This window comes from Haliaeetus albicilla, chromosome 12, assembly GCF_947461875.1.
Source record: "Haliaeetus albicilla chromosome 12, bHalAlb1.1, whole genome shotgun sequence".
Classification (NCBI taxonomy): domain Eukaryota; kingdom Metazoa; phylum Chordata; class Aves; order Accipitriformes; family Accipitridae; genus Haliaeetus; species Haliaeetus albicilla.
This window is the reverse complement of record NC_091494.1, coordinates 5004853-5022915: the sequence shown is the minus strand read 5'-3', so window position 1 is coordinate 5022915 and position 18063 is coordinate 5004853. Positions and strand designations below refer to the sequence as shown.

The following is an 18063-nucleotide window of genomic DNA, read 5'->3' as shown; positions in this document are numbered from 1 at the left end:
GCCTTGGAGGCGGATGGCAATGGAGAGCTGGGGATGGGCTCCTGGGGGAGAGCTGGTCCTGCCAGTGGGAGGTTGGAGGCAGTGCGTGGGAAAAAGAGCTGTGGAGCACGAGCTGTGCTGCTGGCAGAGGGGACCTTGTGGTCCAGCCACTGCTGCTTGAGACCTCCAGGCCATCTTTAATGCTCAGTGGGGTGGATGTGCTCTGACAAGCTGTCCGGAGAGTGGACGGACGCAGAACAAGGAGAGGGCTGCAGGCACGCAGGCAGAAGGTGCTTTGTATTTTCCTGCTGGAAGAGCAAATCCACTTGCCCTGGCAGAGCCAGAAGATCTCCAAGTTCTCCGCGGGGGTCATGTTCCCTGTCCCCTGCCTGCAGCCACCCCTGTGGGAGCAGGCAGAAAGCCGCTGGGTGGATGTGATGTGCTCCTCTGCCTAGGGATTTGCCTCTTGCACCTTCTCCACTTGCGGATGGTGTTTGTGTTGCTGAGGATGTGGAGAGGCTTTGTGGGGTCATGAGTTGATGGGGAGATGGGATGCTCCAGCCACTCGTTGCGGTTCTGGGCACCATGTTGTGTGGGGCAGGTGAGGTTGGACATGCACGCTTCTGCTGGAGTTATTTATCTTGCTTAAAGGATGGAGGCGCATGAACAAGAGAGGGAGCAGATGATTTTGGCAGCTGGTCAGGACTGGGATACCAGTTCAGGGTGGAAGTCTGACCATTTGGTGGCTGTCAGCAGCATTGGCCAAGAAGAGCCAGCAGCAAGGTTGGAGGTTGTCATGGGCTGGTGTCTGTGTCCGCTCTTGGTGACCAGCAAGCTTGGCCTCTTCAGGGTTATAATCATCTCTCCTCAGCAGAGGCTTAGGAGGACATCTCTTGGTGTAGTGCTGGATGCTCTAGAGGGATCTTTCCCTGCTTGAAACCGAAACCCAGATCAGTGCTCACTGCTGACTGATTAGTTTCCTCAGTGTGCTTCTCTTTTGAGGTTGCTCAGTATCTTATCAAGATCGTAAACTGTAAAGAGAGGAGGTCTGAGCAGAGGATGAGCAGCTAGCCCCAAAACTGCTGCAAATCCTTGTGAGCCAGGGTGAGGGGATGACTGACTGCGGCTGGCTTGGCTGGTGAACCCCGAAGGACAGGAGGGTCTCCACCCTACCCTTCCCTTGGCCAGGGAAAATCAGCCCGTCAGCCATCCTTCTTCCAACACTGCTGTAATCTGCTAGCATGGCAGAGCGGCCAAGGACCTTGGCTTGTCAGCGGCAGGGTGACTTGGCCGTGGTTTCACTTGGCGTGTTGGCTTTCCAAGCCGGCTCTGGCTGTGAGATGTGGTTTCCATGTGCAAGGAGAGCACGATGGCTGGTGCAGTTGGCTCTGCCATCGGCCGGATCAGGCTCTGAAGCAGATACTTGTGCAGAGAAGAGAGATGTCATCTGAATGCCTGCATCTTCAGGTGGTCACAGGGTAGATAGACTTGGGAGGAGGAGGATGTTGGTTTTCACAGGCGCTGGAGGGAGACCGCTACTCGTTTGTCCTGTCCTGCCAGTTGCGTAGAAGCCTGTAATTTTTTTTCTTCTAATGAGCCATCAGGTCCAAAGTCATTGACTGCATTAACATCTGAGCAATAGCCAAAAGGCATCCTCAGCGGGGATGATTAGACCAGCTTTGCCGTCAGGGAAGGAGCTTGGCAGAAACTCTTTCAAGTGGGAGAGCAGATGTCTCCTGCAGAGGGACGTTTGGGTGTGATCTATATGACTACAAAGTGCTGGCTCTTCAGGGTTACGTGGGTATGGGCACGCCAGGGTGGGAGAGATCTGCGAGATCCTTGTCCTCTGACGGGGTGTGGGACTTGAACTGCCTGCTGGCACAAGCATTGAGAAGGTGGCAGCCCTGGGCTTGAGGTTCTCCAGGAATGTAGATGCCTGTTGATACTTGCTCTCCTTCCCGTATTCCTGATGGTGACCGGTGTGTTTCTCCTTCCCCACAGATGGAGTCTCCGGTCTCTACGCCTGCTGTGTTGCCCTTGCACCTCCTTGTCCCTGTTGTCAACAACGACATCTCGTCGCCTTGTGAGCAGATCATGGTACGCACCCGCTCGGTGGGAGTGAACACCTGTGACGTGGCCCTGGCCACCGAGCCCGAGTGCCTGGGCCCCTGTGAGCCTGGGACCAGCGTGAACCTGGAGGGCATCGTCTGGCAAGAGACGGAGGACGGTAAGTGTCACTGGAGAGCTTTTTGCTCTCCTACAATGTCATTTTGGAGTTACGGCAATCCCTTCCTTCCCGTGTCCCTGCTGTGTTGCTTGTTGGCACATCCTGGGCTTTCCCCCCACCATCTGGGTGGTCAGGACAGAGGAGCTGTGTGGGAGCAGCCCTTAATCTGTCCAGCAAAGGGAGTAACGGGCCAAAACTTGCGTCAGCCCAACGCGTTGCGTTATCCCCTTGCCCAGACAGCAGGCAAAAATCTAAGCTGCTGTTTCTCTGCCTTTCTACAAGAGCTAACTTGTTCTGGAGGTGCCAGAGGAAAGGCCGTGCCAGCCTGCATGGGAACTTGACGGAGTTGACTTCGTTTCTGCTTGGCAACCCACAGGTCTGTCACAAAAACGCTCAAACCCTGGGAGGTGGCAGAAATCTCCTGCTGGATTAAAAAACCCCAGTGGAGCTTTCAAAATCGACTCGGCGGGAGATCAGGCTCTCGTCTCTCTTGCCAAGCCAATCGAATCTTTTTTTCCGCTGGAGCTCGTCTCATCTGCGCACAGCTTGGTTTGCTTTCCCAGGTCCTTTGATGGGTTTTCGTTGCTGTTGAGACTCTGCCAAGTAACACAGGGATGAATAGGTGGCTCAGTGGACCACGGCGAGTGCTGGAACCCAGCCTTCCCTCCAGCCTTGTTGGGATGCTGGAGGTTTCTGCTTTGGGAGGCTCGGCGTGAGCTCCTCGTATTTGTGTCTGGCTTCAGCTGGGATCTGGAAGCAGAAACAGAGCCCAGAAGCACAAAGGTGAGAGAGCAGCAGTGGTGGAGGCCAGTTGATGGTTCATCTCAGCTGGGTACCCAAGAGCTCCTCTTGGACATCTGCTCTTGCTCTTCCATCGCCGCTGCGTGCAAATGAAGCTGTTGGCCTTTATCCCCTGGCTGCTCCTCACTGCTGCTGTCTTTGTTATCTCTGATGGAAGCTGAACTGAAACCTGTGTTCCCATGAGCTGTTACCAGGGGGGTTCCCTTCTTGCCCCGTTCTTTAGGAAGGTGGGGATGGGCCCAGTTTGCATTTCCTCTCTCCCCACTGGGAAAGTGTTTTTTGAAACTGTGGTTGGTGCAGGACCGAGTGCTGTGATGGCCCCCAATGTGGAGGTGGTGAGCACTGAAATTGTTCCCATTGGGAAAAGCATCATGACCTGAACTATTTGGGAAGAGAGGAGTGTATGGGCCATGCTGGAGGAGACTGGGGTGTGCTAGCTTGGGATGGGGACCTCCACACTCTTTTGCCCTCTCTGCTTCACCATCCATTCCGTATGGAAAAACTCATCCAGATTGAGGCAGCCAGGAGCTGGAAGTGCATTTCTTCTGCTGCTCCAAGGCAGAAGGACACCACACATTGTAAAATTGGGCCTGAGGATCCTCTTCTTTGAGCTGGCCTTGCTGGTGGGGACAAGAAAACACAAAGCAAGAACAATCAGGAGCCCTGCTCTGTGCACCCCAGGGCTGGGGGATCTGCCAGGGGGATCTGCTCAGAGGAAACCTGCAGAAGGTCTTCTGCTGAGCTACCAGCACACTGGCACTGCTTGTTTGGTGTCTGGAAAGAGCCTGATTGCTTTACAAGATGCAATACCTTCAGCTAGGGAAACTGAGCCACGGCTGGGCTGACTGTTGGGACATGCAGCAGTGCAGAGGAGCACTTCTGGGCCCGCATGCTAAGCCCCCCACCACCTCCCCATCCCCACCAGCATGCCATTCTGGTGTCATTTTCCTCAACAAAGAAGCCCCAGAGCTGCAGAGTTCGCTGAAAATCCAGGACTGCTGGAGACCTCCATGGGCAGTGGCAAAGCTGATGAGAGCTTGGACCTTGCAGGGGGCTTTTTTTGGGGTGGAAAACAGGAGAAGAGGCTCATGGTGGGCAGAGGAGCCCCACGTGGCTGTGCCAGGAGGGATGAACAGAGCATCCCCAAGGCAGAGAGTGCAAAAACATCCTCCCCTCCGCCAATTCCTGGATGAGAGGCAGTGACATGGGAGCGGTTTCTGGTTTCCCCTCCCTTTTCTCCTGCTCCTCACCCCACCTTGAAGCTCTGTGGCCCGTCTGCCTGTCTGTCCGCATTACCCCTTGCTTCTGCAGCCACCGTTTTGGCGTGTGCCTTGGGGGTGCCCTGCGATTTCCCACAGCCTGGCTATTTTTAGTCTGCAGTAATTCAATGAACTAGCGCAAAGATCCTTCTCTGCCAGCTGCTGCTTGGTTGCCGCTGTCGGGAGCGATGACTTCTATGGCCAGCCCTGCAGAAGACAAGCCATGCTGTTGCCTTTGGTCACTTCTGGTCATCTGCACACGTTGGCTCCTGTCATAGCAGCATCTCTCGTCCTCAAGTGAAAAGTCAGGGTGAAACTGTCCCTATTTCTGGCTTGGCATCTCTCTCCTGCCTTCCTGTTGTTAATGGTGGGAGTCAAGGGCAATGCTGGAGGAGATGCTAGCCATGGCTGTCCAAAACTGGAGCTTGTGAAATGGATGCAGCGAGCATCTCCCCTTGCCCAAAGGATACAAAGGAGAAAGCTACACCAAGGGGATGTCTGCAAAGCCAAATAAGATGCTTTCACCATGTGTGAGCACGCCTGTGTGTCTGGAGACTATCCCCAAGATCTCCAGAGGGTTCTCAGCACCCTCACCCAGAGGGGTCTATCTCTCTCCCCCTGCTCCTTGTGATGCTGCAGCCTCGCAGGACCACTTGGAAAGACCCCAGGGCAGCAGGAGCAGCTCTTGGCTTGCATTGAGCATCCTCTCCAATGGTGGAGAGGAGCTTGCTGGCTCAACTGCAGCAGCTGCTTTTTCCCCACGGGTGACATCCCTGAATCTCCTGGAATGATTGGCATGGGGAGGTACAGAATTACAGTTGCTCCCACTTATGTCCCGGTTCCCTGAGCAGCATGCTGTGGGCTCTTCTGGATCTTGGCTAGCCCCCTGCCACCGGGCAGCATCGCGAGCGGTTCCCACCGAGCCTCTCAGGAGATGGGCATCTCTTCTCAGCAGCACGATGCCTCCTTGAAAATTGGATTTGTGTCGGACATGCTCATTAGACTCTTGTAGTAATTGCTCTGACGTGGACCTTTTTGCAAGCTGCTCTTTTCCCAGCTGTGTGGTATGGGGGCATGTTGCCCCCAAGCCGAAGGGATCTGTGTTGCTCCGTGCATGCTGGCAAAAGTGTATTTGGGCTCAGGCAGTTGCTATTTACCACCTTGTTCACCCCAAAGAAGCCCATGGCTTGTTGGAGACGTCTGTCTGCCTTGAATGTCTCTGGAAGGGGTTGGGTAGAGGAAGGCAACATGGTTCTTTGACCAGAGCTCCCTTTTTATAGAAAATGGCTTTTGGGTTGGCCATGGGGCTGTGAAACTGGGGAGAAAGGCTCCTAAAGCCAAAGCCCAGCAATGCTGGAGCAGCCTCAGAAGGACAAGCTGGAGCTGACCCATCTGACATGGGAGCACGAAGCTCCACCACATCCCTTCTGCCTTGAACACCAGCTTTGTCCTCTCTGCCTGCTAGAAAACCTGCTGCAAGACCGTGATCGCTGCCAAAGGCATCCCGGTGGGCTCCCACCACCAAACATCTGGTTCTGAGCTTTTGGTCCATCTGCTCCGCTGCTGCTCCAGGTTGGTGTTGGGCTGAGGTCTGGTCTTGCCAGTGGTGGGCACCGATTGTACGTGCTCTCCCACGGCCATGCTGGTGACACTGTCCCTTTGCTGAGCCCGTCTTGTGCAGGGATGTGTTTTATTGAAACGCCTTTGGTGGGGAGCAGCTGTCTTGGCAGTTCCCCTAATTCTGTTAGGTGTGATTTTGATCTGCAGGAACTATTAACTGATCTAATTACACCGGAAAGCATCGCTCTGCTGCCTCATTAGCTGCTGGGTCTCCTCCTTCCCCCTCAGTGGAGCTGGTGTCACCTGGCTTGGAGCATGTCACCTCCTTACCTCCACTTGCAGCGAGCAGACCGTTTCCCAGCGCCACAACGGTGCTGTTCACAGCTGAAAGAAGCTGGCATCTGGCGCGCAAAACCTCTGAGCAAAGAGGATCATGGTGTGGCAGCACTGAGAAAACGGGAGCAAACTCTGCATCCCTTCCTCCAGCTCCGTGCTGGGACAGCGATGGCAGGTTGCCCACGGCGGAGCTTTGCGCACTCCAGGTGTTTGGATTGCCCCTTTGCAAACATCTCTTGGGGGTATGATGGAGCGTGAGCACCCCTGGGGTCTGCAGATGCTGGCGTGGATGTGTCCTTGCTTGGAGCAGGAGAGAGATGCAATAGATTGGGAGAGGATGGGGAAGGATTGGAGGGCGAGGGCAAAGACTGGAAGGTTTTATTGTAACTGGGAGGAAGCCTGACCCCAGATTTGATGGCTTTGCTTTTTGAGCATGCTGCCTCACTGTTACCCGCAGCCTTCGGTTGCGCCTCTGGTTGCTCTTTGCCTCTGGGGATGTTTTAAAAGAGGGATGTGCCAAGACTGCACTGCTTATGGGTGGGCTTTGGGGCTTCAAAGGGGGCTGCGTCATCCCCTGCGTACACATTCCAGTCTTTTTAGCCATGCATACTTGAACCCAGAAACAGGAGGTGAGTTTTTAAGGCTGATGCAGCAAGGGTGAGGAGCGGCAATATGGATTTCTCATTTGCTTTAATGGCATTTCCCAAAGTAACGAGCGGTTGTAAATCCCCTCCAAGGTTGCTGAGCTGATGCACAGGCTCGACGCACTCCTGCGAAGCCTCCTAAAGCTGTGACAACACGGCTGTGACCACTCTCATCTTCAGATCAGCAATCCAGCAGCTCACTCCGGGTGGGAGCATCATCCGGTGCCGCTCGGTGACAGGGCATCTTGTCTCTGGTGCTGCGAGGGTTGCTGGTGTTTCAGGCTGCTGCCTCGCACCCTCCTCCTGTTTCACCGATGGATGGGGAGGCTGCAAATCCCCCGAGCATGGTGGCTGCTCGCGTGTTGGTGTAAAGAAGCAGAGCTTTATTATGCATCATTCCTCGGTGCTCCCCTGGCGCCACCGCTTCGTGTCTAATATCTGCTGGCTTGACAGTGCGGGAAGCTGGAGGAGAGCTAATGCACCGCTTATCGCTCTCGAAGCATCTGTCAGCTTTGTACAGAGGCTGTTTTATCAATAGGTGAGCAATATTCTGCTCCAGACAGGACTATTGCTCACGTCCACCTCCCTAAGGCATGTCTGTAACTGCCCCAGGTAATACCAGCTGGGGCTCCTGCTTTAGCTGCCGAGCGCTGGATTAAAGGACTTGTTTACAAGGAGGCTCTTGAGCTGCAAGCTGCTCTGCCACGCTTTCCTGGGAGCTAAATTGGTTTCGATTCCTCTGCCTCCTTCCTCCAGGAGCATGAGGATGGAGGTCCGGGCTGCTTGCAGGTGGCTCTGGGGGCTTGGTGCTGTGGCTGTGCTCTGCCCTCCCTTCCAAGCCTTGAGAGGCACCAAGGTCCCCAAAATCCTGGAGACATCTTCTGGATGGGCTTCAGGCCATGGAGAGAGAGCTGCAGCCCCGACTCCCACATGGGTGCTGGCCAGCATGTGTTGCAGTGGGATGGGCTGTCCTCTTGCAGGGTGATGTTAGAACCTTGCTCGTAGTCACATCATCACTGTTACCAAAGGTGGACACTTCTTGTGGGGTTTGGGCAGGAGCATGGCAGTGGGTGTTGTGCGTGTTCAGCAGGTCCTGGTGAACTAAATGCCCATCCCATGGGATTAGTGACACGTGGTGCGACTTCCCACAGTCACTTCAGTCATCAGAACTCACAAACACACCCTTGCTGGCTCCTTGTCCCTTGGGGTGACCCAAGCTGAAGGTTTGCCTGCTGCTTTTTCCATGCTCCGGCATCCGAGGCCCCTCTGGTAACCCTCCTGTCCCTTGGAAAGCAGGGCATTAGATGGCCAGGGACAGTCATCTGCCACGGGAGCATCCATCCTGGCGTGGTTTAATGGAATGATCCTATCTCCCTCTGACCCTGCCAGGGAGACTGTATTGAGTTTGTGGCAAGGGTTTCGTAGAGGGGGGCTTCTCTGTGAGAAGACACCAGAAGCTGCCCCCTGTGTTGGATGGCACCAGCCCCAAGACAGACCTGCTGTTGGCCAAGGCTGAGCCCATCAGCGATGGTGGTAGCACCTCTGGGATAACACATTTAACAAGGGGTAAAGAACTGCTGCGCAACAGGAGCCAGAGAGAGGAGTGAGAGTATGTGAGAGACACAACCCTGTGGACTCCAAGGTCAGTGAAGAAGGAAGGGGAGGAGATGCTCCAGGTGCCAGAGCAGAGATTCCCCTGCAGCCCGTGGTGAAGACCATGGTGAGGTAGGCTGTCCCCCTGCAGTCCATGGAGGTCCACGGTGGAGCAGATCTCCACCTGCAGCCCGGGGAGGACCCCACACCGGAGCAGGTGGCTGCCCGAAGGAGGCTGTGACCCCGTGGGAAGCCTGCGCTGGAGCAGGCTCCTGGCAGGACTTGTGGCCCCGTGGAGAGAGGAACCCACGCTGGAGCAGGTTTTCTGGCAGGACTTGTGACCCTGCGGGGGACCCAGGCTGGAGCAGTCTGTGCCTGAAGGACTGCACACCGTGGAAAGGACCCATGCTGGAGCAGTTCGTGAAGAACTGCAGCCCGTGGGAAGAACCCATGTTGGAGAAGTTCATGGAGGACTGTCTCCCATGGGAGGACCCCATGCTGGAGCAGAGGAAGAGTGAGGAGTCCTCCCCCTGAGGAGGAAGGAACAGCAGAAACAATGTGTGATGAACTGACCTCAACCCCCATTCCCTGTCCCAGGGAGGGGGGGAGGTAGAGAAATCGGGAGTGGAGTTGAGCCTGGGAAGAAGGGAGGTGTGGAGGGAAGGTGTTCTGAGATTTGTTTTTATTTCTCATTATCCTACTCTGATTTGATTAGCAATAAATTAATTTCCCCAGTTGAGTCTGTTTTGCCCGTGAGGGTAATTGCTGAGTGATCTCTCTCCTCGCTGGGTGAGGTGGCCCTTGTGCTGGCCATCCCCTGCCCCGTGGTGTCCTCTGCTCTCCTGGCAGCAGCAGCTGGAGCTGTTGCAGTTTGGCCACGCAACAGCTTTGGGTGTTGTGTCCTAACGCCTGGGTGCTACGGGTTGTGCCAGGTTCCCTGCACGTGAGCAGGGCTTATGGCAAAGCTGGAACATCCCCAAAGTGGTGCAGCTGGAGGGGAAATGAATTGAAGAAAGGGCATCCAAAAGCCGGGGCATCCCAAAGATGATGCAGCTGGAGGAGGAATTCACAGAAGAAGGACTTTGAATGCTTGCAGGTGCTGGAGGTTTGGTGGTGCCCTGGAGCAGCATCAGTGCAAGATGGATCCCTGCTCCTGCTCACTGGTGCAGATGGGATGTGGGGCTACACTGACTCTGGATCTGAGCTGGTTCACAGACCTGCAGGCAAACTACTGCTCCTTGGGGTGCGAAATGCCACCGGCTGTCATCCCGTTGCCTTGCAGAGGTCACCCCAAAATTAGCAGAAAGCTAGCAGAGCTCTCAGCAGCTGTCCTCTCCAACTGCAGAGGCAACATTTCCTTGCTCCCCACAAGGCTGGGGACACTCCTCCAAGCGCTCTAGCAGTCCCCATGATGGTTGAGGACCCGGCCTCGCTGGAGACAGCTCAGTAGCATCACGGCTGCGTGATGTTGAGCCATGCGATGAACTGGCCATGCATGGGTCTGACAGCATCTCTGCTCGCCGTGGATGCTGGCACGCTGGTTTCTCAGCAGGGTTTGGAGATGTGCTTGGCTGGGCTTGGGGGGGGGCTTCATATTTGAAAAGGGGGAAAAAGTGCCCCAGGTTCTCCCAAGTGCCCTAAGGGTGCTTGGGGGGGACCTGGGGCATGTTTCCCCTGATGCAATGGCTCCTGGTGCCCACGGCCCTGGTCTGCAAGCAGAGACACCACCACCTACATTTTAACATGGAAGAGCTGTGCCCCAGCAGGGACTATCTATCCGAAAGGCTTAAACTGGTCTAATTTAGGGCTGTGTTGGGACGGAAGACTTCATGCAGCATTATCCTCGTCCATCCGACGTCCCCACCAGCTGGGTGCACCCACTGAGCCTCAGCTCCACTGCTACAGGGCACCCGTGCAGGGACCATACAAGGACCAGGCAGTGCTTTTTTCATCCCCCTGCTCCCTTCATCTCTTTATCTATTTTTTTATAGGATTATCTCATATGTTACCTTCCTAGACGGCAACCTGGCACCGTCAACCCACTGTTAATTTTTCCTGCCGGGGTACGACTCTGCGGTGACGTGAACACTTGGTGGCTAAGTTGCTGAGTGGTTTGCACCCAGATTTGGGTGGTATTGATTGCTTAAGAGCTTCAAAGGTGTCACCTTCCCATGAAACCAGGTGGGACTGGAGTTATCCGAGCGGGATTCCTCCTCTGCAAGAGTATCACTGCCGGTCTTTGGGCATGAGCATCTCCAGCCTTGGGGACGCGAGGGCATTGCCTCATCGCTGCCCGCCCTTGCCCTGCCCGTGCCTGCTCATCATCCTGCCGCAGGAGGGGGACACAGCGGGTGAAAAAAAGCTGCTTAGGATCTATCCTCAGGGTTTAAATTGTCCTGGGTTATTGTTGGAGGATTAGGAAGGGATTTGGTATGATTGGTTGCAGTGGGTTAAATATAGGCTGGTGTGTGTTGGAGGGTTGACGCTCCAACAGGGAAAGGAGGGACGGCTGTGTGCTGGCTTGCTTTGTCCCTTCATCTTTCATCTCCTGTGATTGCGGTGGCAGGGAAAAAAAAAAATGCCAGCATGTCCTTTCTAATAAGGCACGCTGGCCCTGGGACGCACAAGAGACTCCAGTGACTTGTCGTGCAAGTAACTTCCAGTGGCGCACGTGGTCTTTGCTGGCTTCAAAGGACTGAACCGGCGCTGGGTGTGTGGTGAAGGGGGCAGAAGGAGCTGCTCCTCCGAGCCCTGTGGCCAGGAGGGATGGGGTCTGGGTTAGGGCTGCTGGTCCCTCAGCAGCTGCTTGGTCCTTCTGCAGCTCCTGGGAGCATCCTGCAGCAGCTCCACAGAGGTGTCCTGGGGATGGTGGGTTTGGATTGGGGCACAGGATGCAGCCAGCAGCTTCCCTGGGTTTTAAGGAAAGGGAGGACAGGCTCCTGCCTGCCAAAAAAAGCTGCATTAGGGGGAATGGAGGTAGAACACCCTCTGCATGCCCTCCTTGCGATGCCTGGGATCAGCATCCCCCTCTTTCCCAGCAGTTTCTCCCTGCATGGGGCTGTTGGTTTCGACCCCACATCATCTCCAGCATCACGTCCTGGTCATGTCTGTGTCAAGGCAGGTCCCCAGCACCTTCCTGCAAAGGCAGGACCCAGCCTCTCCTGCTCACCGGGATGAGCCGGCTGTAGGTCTTGGCCATGTGCCGGCACCATGTCTTCCCATGACTTGCTCCCACTGGAGCACCCAACGTTTTCCAGGAGGAGAAGGAGAAAGAGAAGACCTGCATTTCATTTCTCTTTCTGAAGGAGACCCGTGTGTCGGACCTCAGCTCCGTATATTATCCCCCCCAAAGCCTGCAGCTGGCTGCTGGCACAGCACAACGCGGGATACGGGCTGAGATTTATAAACGTGCTTCAGGCACAGCTGCTGTGGGCCCCCTCGGCTCCATCCATCTCCTGGGACTGCGCGGCTGTATATCTCGCTGCGCTCATCAACCCTTGCAAACGAGTTTCCCATCTCCTGAGTTTTACCTTGCTCAGATAAATGTGCTCAGCGCAACAGACTCCGCTCCCGGTCAAATTAGTTCTGTGGTAATCAGAGCAGTCCATGGCGGGGAGGAAATATCTACATTGCTGAGTGATGCTGCAAAAGACCCCTTCACCCCCAAGAAGAGATGCTGAGGGTCCACATCCTTGGGTGCGAGCCAGGCTGCTCTTCTTCTTGAATTGGTGTGAAAAAGCTGAAACCACCAGGTTTTCCGAATGCCCAATGTCTTTGCTCCATGATGGGAGGAGATGCGGTCCCATGGGTGGTTCTCCAGGCAGAGATATGGGGCTGATGGGTGTCCCAGGGGGTGCAGGAGCAAAGTGAAGCAGGGGGACAAGGGTTGTTCCCCCAAGGTTGGGTTTTTGTGCCAGGGGTGGTCACCTGTGTGGGGATGCTGGGCTCAGCTTGCCATCTAGTGGCAGTAACAGCCTTTTCTGGAGGGCTGTGGGGTTCATGGCTGCGCACGGTCGGGGAGGTCATAGCCATGCTGGGAAGTCTGCAGCTCCTTGTTGGGATCCACAGCCTTGCTGGGAGCTGTCTGCATCTCCCCCGAGGGTTTCACAGCCCTCACTCGCCAGAGATCGCCTTCCCTACCTGAGCACACATGGAGCCAAGGTAGATCTTCAGGCCCCTCCAAATCCTGCAGCCCTTTGGGTGTCACTGGTTAGCATCTCCATGAAAATAGGGAAGAGCGCTGAGTGGCTTAAGGAGGAGAGATTGAGTGGACACCGGCCAGAGCCGTGCCAAGAGAGGGGATGAGCTGGGGGTCTCCAGCTCCCATCTCGGTGCCTCTCTAGCCCAGAGCCCGGGGTCTCACCTCTCCCAAGAGCCCAAGACCCCTTGTCCACCTTCCTCCAGCCCTAGAGCTGAGCTCTTCCTCCTGCCTATCTTGAGGAGTAGATCCCCCTTTGTCCTGATGCCCAGGGAAGGGCGAGACACTGTGGGGGTCACGCCTGGCCCTGTCTGACCCTCTCCCCTCACCTTACAGGTATGCTGGTGGTCAATGTCACCTGGAGGAACAAGACATACGTGGGGACGCTGCTTGACTGCACGCAGCACGACTGGGCACCTCCCCGGTAAGTGGACGGTGGGGTTCAGCAGCACTGCCTCAGTGCCCTTCACCCAGGACCGGAGGGCAAACCCAGCCACATACGGCCCCTGTGGCACCCTGTACACTCTGCTCTGTGCCCGTGGGGCTCCCCATGGGGGTCAGCATCTCCTCCTTGCCCAACCGAGCTGTTCCCATGGCTCTTTGCCCCCGCAGTCGCAGGCTCCCTCGTCCTGGAGACCAGAGATGATTGAGCATTTGCCAATGGACCTCTCCGGTTCCTTTTTACTTGTCAGTGGCGGGACGAGCCTGCAGGATTGATAGCGAGGGGAGGAAGGGGGTCCCCACCACGCAGTGGGGATGGCGTAGCCCGGCACGGCTGTGTCTCCATTAAAACCTCCTTGTCCTCATCCCGGCAGGTTCTGTGACTCTCCCACCAGCGACCTGGAGATGCGCAACGGCCGGGGCAGGGGCAAACGCATGCGCCCCAACAGCAACACGCCCGTCAACGAGACGGCTGCCACCTCGGACAGCAAAGGGACCAGCAACAGCAGCAAGACCCGGGCGGGAGCCAACAGCAAAGGGCGTCGGGGAAGCCAGAACTCCTCGGACCACCGCACACCGCCCAGCGGCACGGCAGAGGACGTGAAGGCCAGTCCCTCCTCCGTCACCAAGCGGAAGAGCAAACCCCTCTCTGACATGGAGCTGAACTCCAGCTCGGAGGACTCCAAGGGCAGCAAACGCATCCGCACGAACTCAATGGGCTCGGCAGCCGTGCCACCTGCCGCAGTCAAGGTGGAGCCGGCTGTCCTCGACCGAAACTGCCCTTCTCCCATCCTCATCGACTGTCCCCACCCAAACTGTAACAAGAAGTACAAGCACATCAATGGGCTGAAGTACCACCAGGCCCACGCGCACACGGATGACGACAGCAAGCTGGAGGCCGACGTGGACAGCGAGTATGGTGAGGAGCCCTCCCTGCACGCGGACATTGGGAGCTGCAACGGTGCTGCCGTCTCTCAGAAGGGCTCGCTCTCGCCGGCTCGCTCAGCCACCCCCAAGGTGCGCTTGATGGAGCCCCACAGTCCCTCCCCATCCAGCAAGTTCAGCGCCAAGGTCCCCTGCAAGAAGAAGCTGGGTGGGGAAGGAGACACCGACCCGGGTGCCCTGTCCAATGACGGCTCTGAGGATGGTCCTTCGGTGGCCGATGAGACAAGTAACGACGGCTTCGACTCTCTGGAGAAGCGTTGTGTTGATAAAGACAAGTCAAAGAAGGCATCTGGTGCTAAGCCAGAGAAGATCCCTTCCAAAAGCTTGAAGTCTGCCAGACCCATTGCGCCAGCCATCCCCCCCCAGCCAATGTACACCTTCCAGACAGCCACCCTCACCACGGCCAGCCCCGGTTCCTCCACAGGCCTCACCACCACTGTGGTCCAGACCATGCCCAACAGCCCTCAGCTCAAACCCATCCAGCCCAAGCCTACGGTGATGGGAGAGCCCTTTGCAGTCAACCCTGCCCTCACCCCTTCCAAGGAGAAGAAGAAGAAGGACAAGAAGAAGAAGGAGCCCAAGGAGGTGGAAAACCCTTTGACTCCTGGCAAAGCCTGCAGAGCAGAGGAAGGCAAGAGCCCTTTCCGGGGGGAATCCAGCGAGCTGGGGATGAAAGGTGAGGGGCTGCTGAACGGCTCGTCCGATCCCCACCAGAGCCGGCTCGCCAGCATCAAGGCCGAGGCGGATAAAATCTACAGCTTCACCGACAATGCCCCAAGCCCCTCTATCGGTGGTGCCAGCAGGCTGGAGAACACCAACCCAGCCCAACCCATGACCCCGCTGCATGTCGTCACCCAGAACGGGGCAGAGGCGAGCTCAGTGAAGACCAACAGCCCGGCCTACTCAGACATCTCCGACGCCGGGGAGGATGGGGAGGGCAAGCTGGAGAGCGTGAAGGCGAAGGATCCGGAGCAGCTGGTCAAGGAAGGTGCCAAAAAAGCTCTTTTCCCCCCTCAACCGCAGAGCAAAGAGTCTCCCTACTACCAAGGCTTTGAAACCTACTATTCCCCTGGCTACCCCCAGGCAAGCCCAGGGCCCTTGAATCCCGGCAGCCAGGCCGCGGCCGAGACGCAGGCCTTGAAGCTGAAGAAGGACGAGGAACAAGAGAACCCGGAGGTGAAGGTGAAGAGTGAAGGCTGTGAAGAGAAGAAGGCAGAGCTCGGCGGCTCCAGCCAGCAGCCTTCAGTCATCCAGCAGCGTCCCAACATGTACATGCAGTCCCTCTACTACAACCAGTATGCCTACGTGCCCCCCTATGGCTACAACGAGCAGGGCTACCACGCTCACCTGCTGAGCACCAACCCTGCCTACCGCCAGCAGTACGAGGAGCAGCAGAAGCAGCGGCAGAGCCTGGAGCAGCAGCAGCAGCAGCAGCAGCAGCAGCGAGGGCTGGAGAAGAAAGCAGAGCTGGGCTTGAAGGAGAGGGAGGCAGCACTCAAGGAGGAGTGGAAGCAAAAGCCACCCATGCCCCCAACGCTGACCAAAGCCCCGAGCCTCACGGATCTCGTCAAGTCCGGGCTGAGCAAGGCCAAGGAGCAGGGAGGTCCTGACATGGCCAAATCTGTCATCATCCCCAAGCTGGAGGATTCATCCAAGCTGTCCGGCAGCCAGGTTGCTGAGGGGCTTAAGGTGAAGCTGAGCGAGGCCGGCCACCTCGGGAAGGAGACTGCTGAGACGAAGGCTGGCTCTGAGTGTGGCCGGCAAGCAGAGGTGGACCCTGTGCTCTGGTACAGACAGGTAATGCCCTCCCACTGCCCTCTCGGACCTGCCCGCCAGCCCAGTGGTGGGCTTTCTCATGCAGGAAGCCCCTCACTGTGGCTTCGCTGCAGGGGATTGCTGGGGCCATCACCTCAGAGAACGTGTGTTGTCCTCTGCTTGTGATGGGACTCCGTGAGGTTCCCTTGGGGCCAGCAAAAGGATGGGGCTGGAAGGCCACGGATGGGCCAAGGAGAGCCTGGGGAAGGGCAGTGGGGTTCACTGGTCTCCTCCGAATCCAGCCTGGTTTTGGGACAGGCAGGGCTGGGGGGAGGCAGCTGCTCTGATGGTTCCTGGTTCTTGCAGGAAGCTGAGCCCCGGATGTGGACCTACGTGTACCCGGCGAAGTACTCGGACATCAAGACAGAGGATGAGCGGTGGAAAGAGGAGAGGGACCGAAAGTTGAAGGAAGAAAGAAATCGAAGCAAAGAAGCCGCATCCAAGGAGGACGGGAAGGAGAGTACCAGCTCCGAGTGCAAGCTGACCCCCACCGAGGAGGCTCGCATGGTGGGGAAGGACCCCAGACCCAGCGTCCATGTCCCTGTGTCTTCACCCCTCACGCAGCATCAGTCCTACATCCCCTACATGCACGGCTACTCCTACAGCCAGTCGTATGACCCCAACCACCCCAGCTACCGGGCCATGCCCACTGTCATGATGCAGAATTACCCAGGTAAGGAGCCGGGGGTCTTCTTGGGCACGTCCCTTCCCAGGCTGTCCTTCTCGCATGGGGCAGCACACGTACAGAGCCGTGTGCTCCCACTGTGCCGCCTGAAGACTCCTCATGCCCTGTCTGCTTTTTCTCCCCCACCCCTCAGGATCATACCTACCCTCCAGCTATTCCTTCTCCCCATACGGGAGCAAGGCGTCTGGGAGTGACGATAGCGACAAGTCCCGAGCCAGCCCCAGCGTGAGTTGTAAATCCAGCTCGGAGTCCAAGGCCCTGGACATCCTGCAGCAGCACGCCAGCCACTACAAGAGCAAATCGCCCACGGTGAGGGTCAGGAAGGTGCTGGCTTTGCCCAGCTCTGTGCATGAGCTTCGGGATGATCCCTGGATCCTATAGCCAGCCTGGAGCAACTCTGCCTGCCGTGGGTTTTTGCCGTTCCTGCTGCTGTAGGACACCTCGGGCCGTGGAGTAATCCCACAACACAACCCCTTTGGGATGGACAAGCTAAACCTGTGGGCAGGTCTGGCCCAGAGAAACACTCGGGCTCCTCCAGGCCCTGCAGCAAGTCGGTGACGCTTGCTCTCTGCCCTGGAGCTGGTGGGTGGGATGCAGGGGCTGTCTCCATCCCACGTCAGTGTAGGGTCACGAGCTCCTCCTGGACTGACCTGGGAGACGGAGCTTTGACACGGTGAGGAAAGAGCTGCCCTCAAACAGGACCTGCATCCTCGCCACCACTTTTGGGCTGGTCACTGGCCATCCCATCATCTCCCAGCAGTGTCGTGGGGAGCCTTTGGACAAAAGCGAGGGGAATATCATCCCGATGGGGCAGCCTCGAGTGCCTGGCATGGGTCTGATGCTGCCCTGCGCAGTGGGGTAGCTGGTAGTGTCCCTCAGCATGCGTCTGCTTTCTCCTCTCCAGATAAGCGAGAAGACGTCTCAGGAGCGGGACCGCAGCGGCTGCGGAGTGGTGGGAGGCGGCGGGAGCTGTAGCAGCGTCGGGGGAGCTGGCGGGGGAGAGAGGAGCACCGACCGGCCCCGCACCTCGCCATCTCAGCGCCTGCTCTCAACGCACCACCACCACCACCACCTCGGGTACTCGCTGCTGCCGGCGCAGTACAACCTGCCCTATGCAACAGGTAAGAGCTGAACCTCACGCTGGCACTCAGCCAGGGCTGCGGGCTCAGCTCGGGGGAGCTGGGAAAGAGCTGTAGCCACCTTTGGGCAGCGTGAGCCCTTGTGCCGAGCTTTGCTTTGGCCGAATCTGGCACTTTCCAGCTCCCCCGGCACAGCTGGATGCCCATCCTGGGCTGCCCGGCCTCTGACGCTGCTTCTCCTTCCGCAGGTCTCTCCTCCACAGCCATCGTTGCCAGCCAGCAAGGCTCCGCTCCCTCCCTATACCCACCTCCCCGGAGGTGAGAACGGTAAGGCTTTCCTCCTGCGGGCACCGGCACGGCCACCCTGCTTCGCCCATGGGCAACCGGGCTGGGGCGGAGGTGGCCGGGATGGGTACACAGGAGGGTGCCCTTGAGGGCAGAGGGTTTGGGGTTTGCCCGTTGCCCCCGGGGCTCGCGGGGCTGCTGGCAGTGGGAGCTGAT

General features: G+C 57.4%; 1 protein-coding gene across 3 annotated transcripts in view; it reads left to right on the top strand.

The window, feature by feature from the left end:
- ZNF609 (zinc finger protein 609) overlaps nt 1–18063 on the top strand; it is a 75370-nt gene that overhangs the window by 55843 nt on the left and 1464 nt on the right. For 2 of the 3 annotated variants that reach the window (XM_069797685.1, XM_069797684.1), the window contains exons 3-9: nt 1981–2206; nt 12934–13021; nt 13413–15780; nt 16105–16471; nt 16617–16792; nt 17388–17604; nt 17811–17880. In XM_069797685.1, coding sequence (XP_069653786.1) covers nt 1981–2206; nt 12934–13021; nt 13413–15780; nt 16105–16471; nt 16617–16792; nt 17388–17604; nt 17811–17880 — 3512 coding nt within the window. Of the gene's footprint in view, nt 1–1980; nt 2207–12933; nt 13022–13412; nt 15781–16104; nt 16472–16616; nt 16793–17387; nt 17605–17810; nt 17890–18063 lie in introns of all 3 variants that reach the window. The other variant, XM_069797686.1, reaches the window with a different exon arrangement.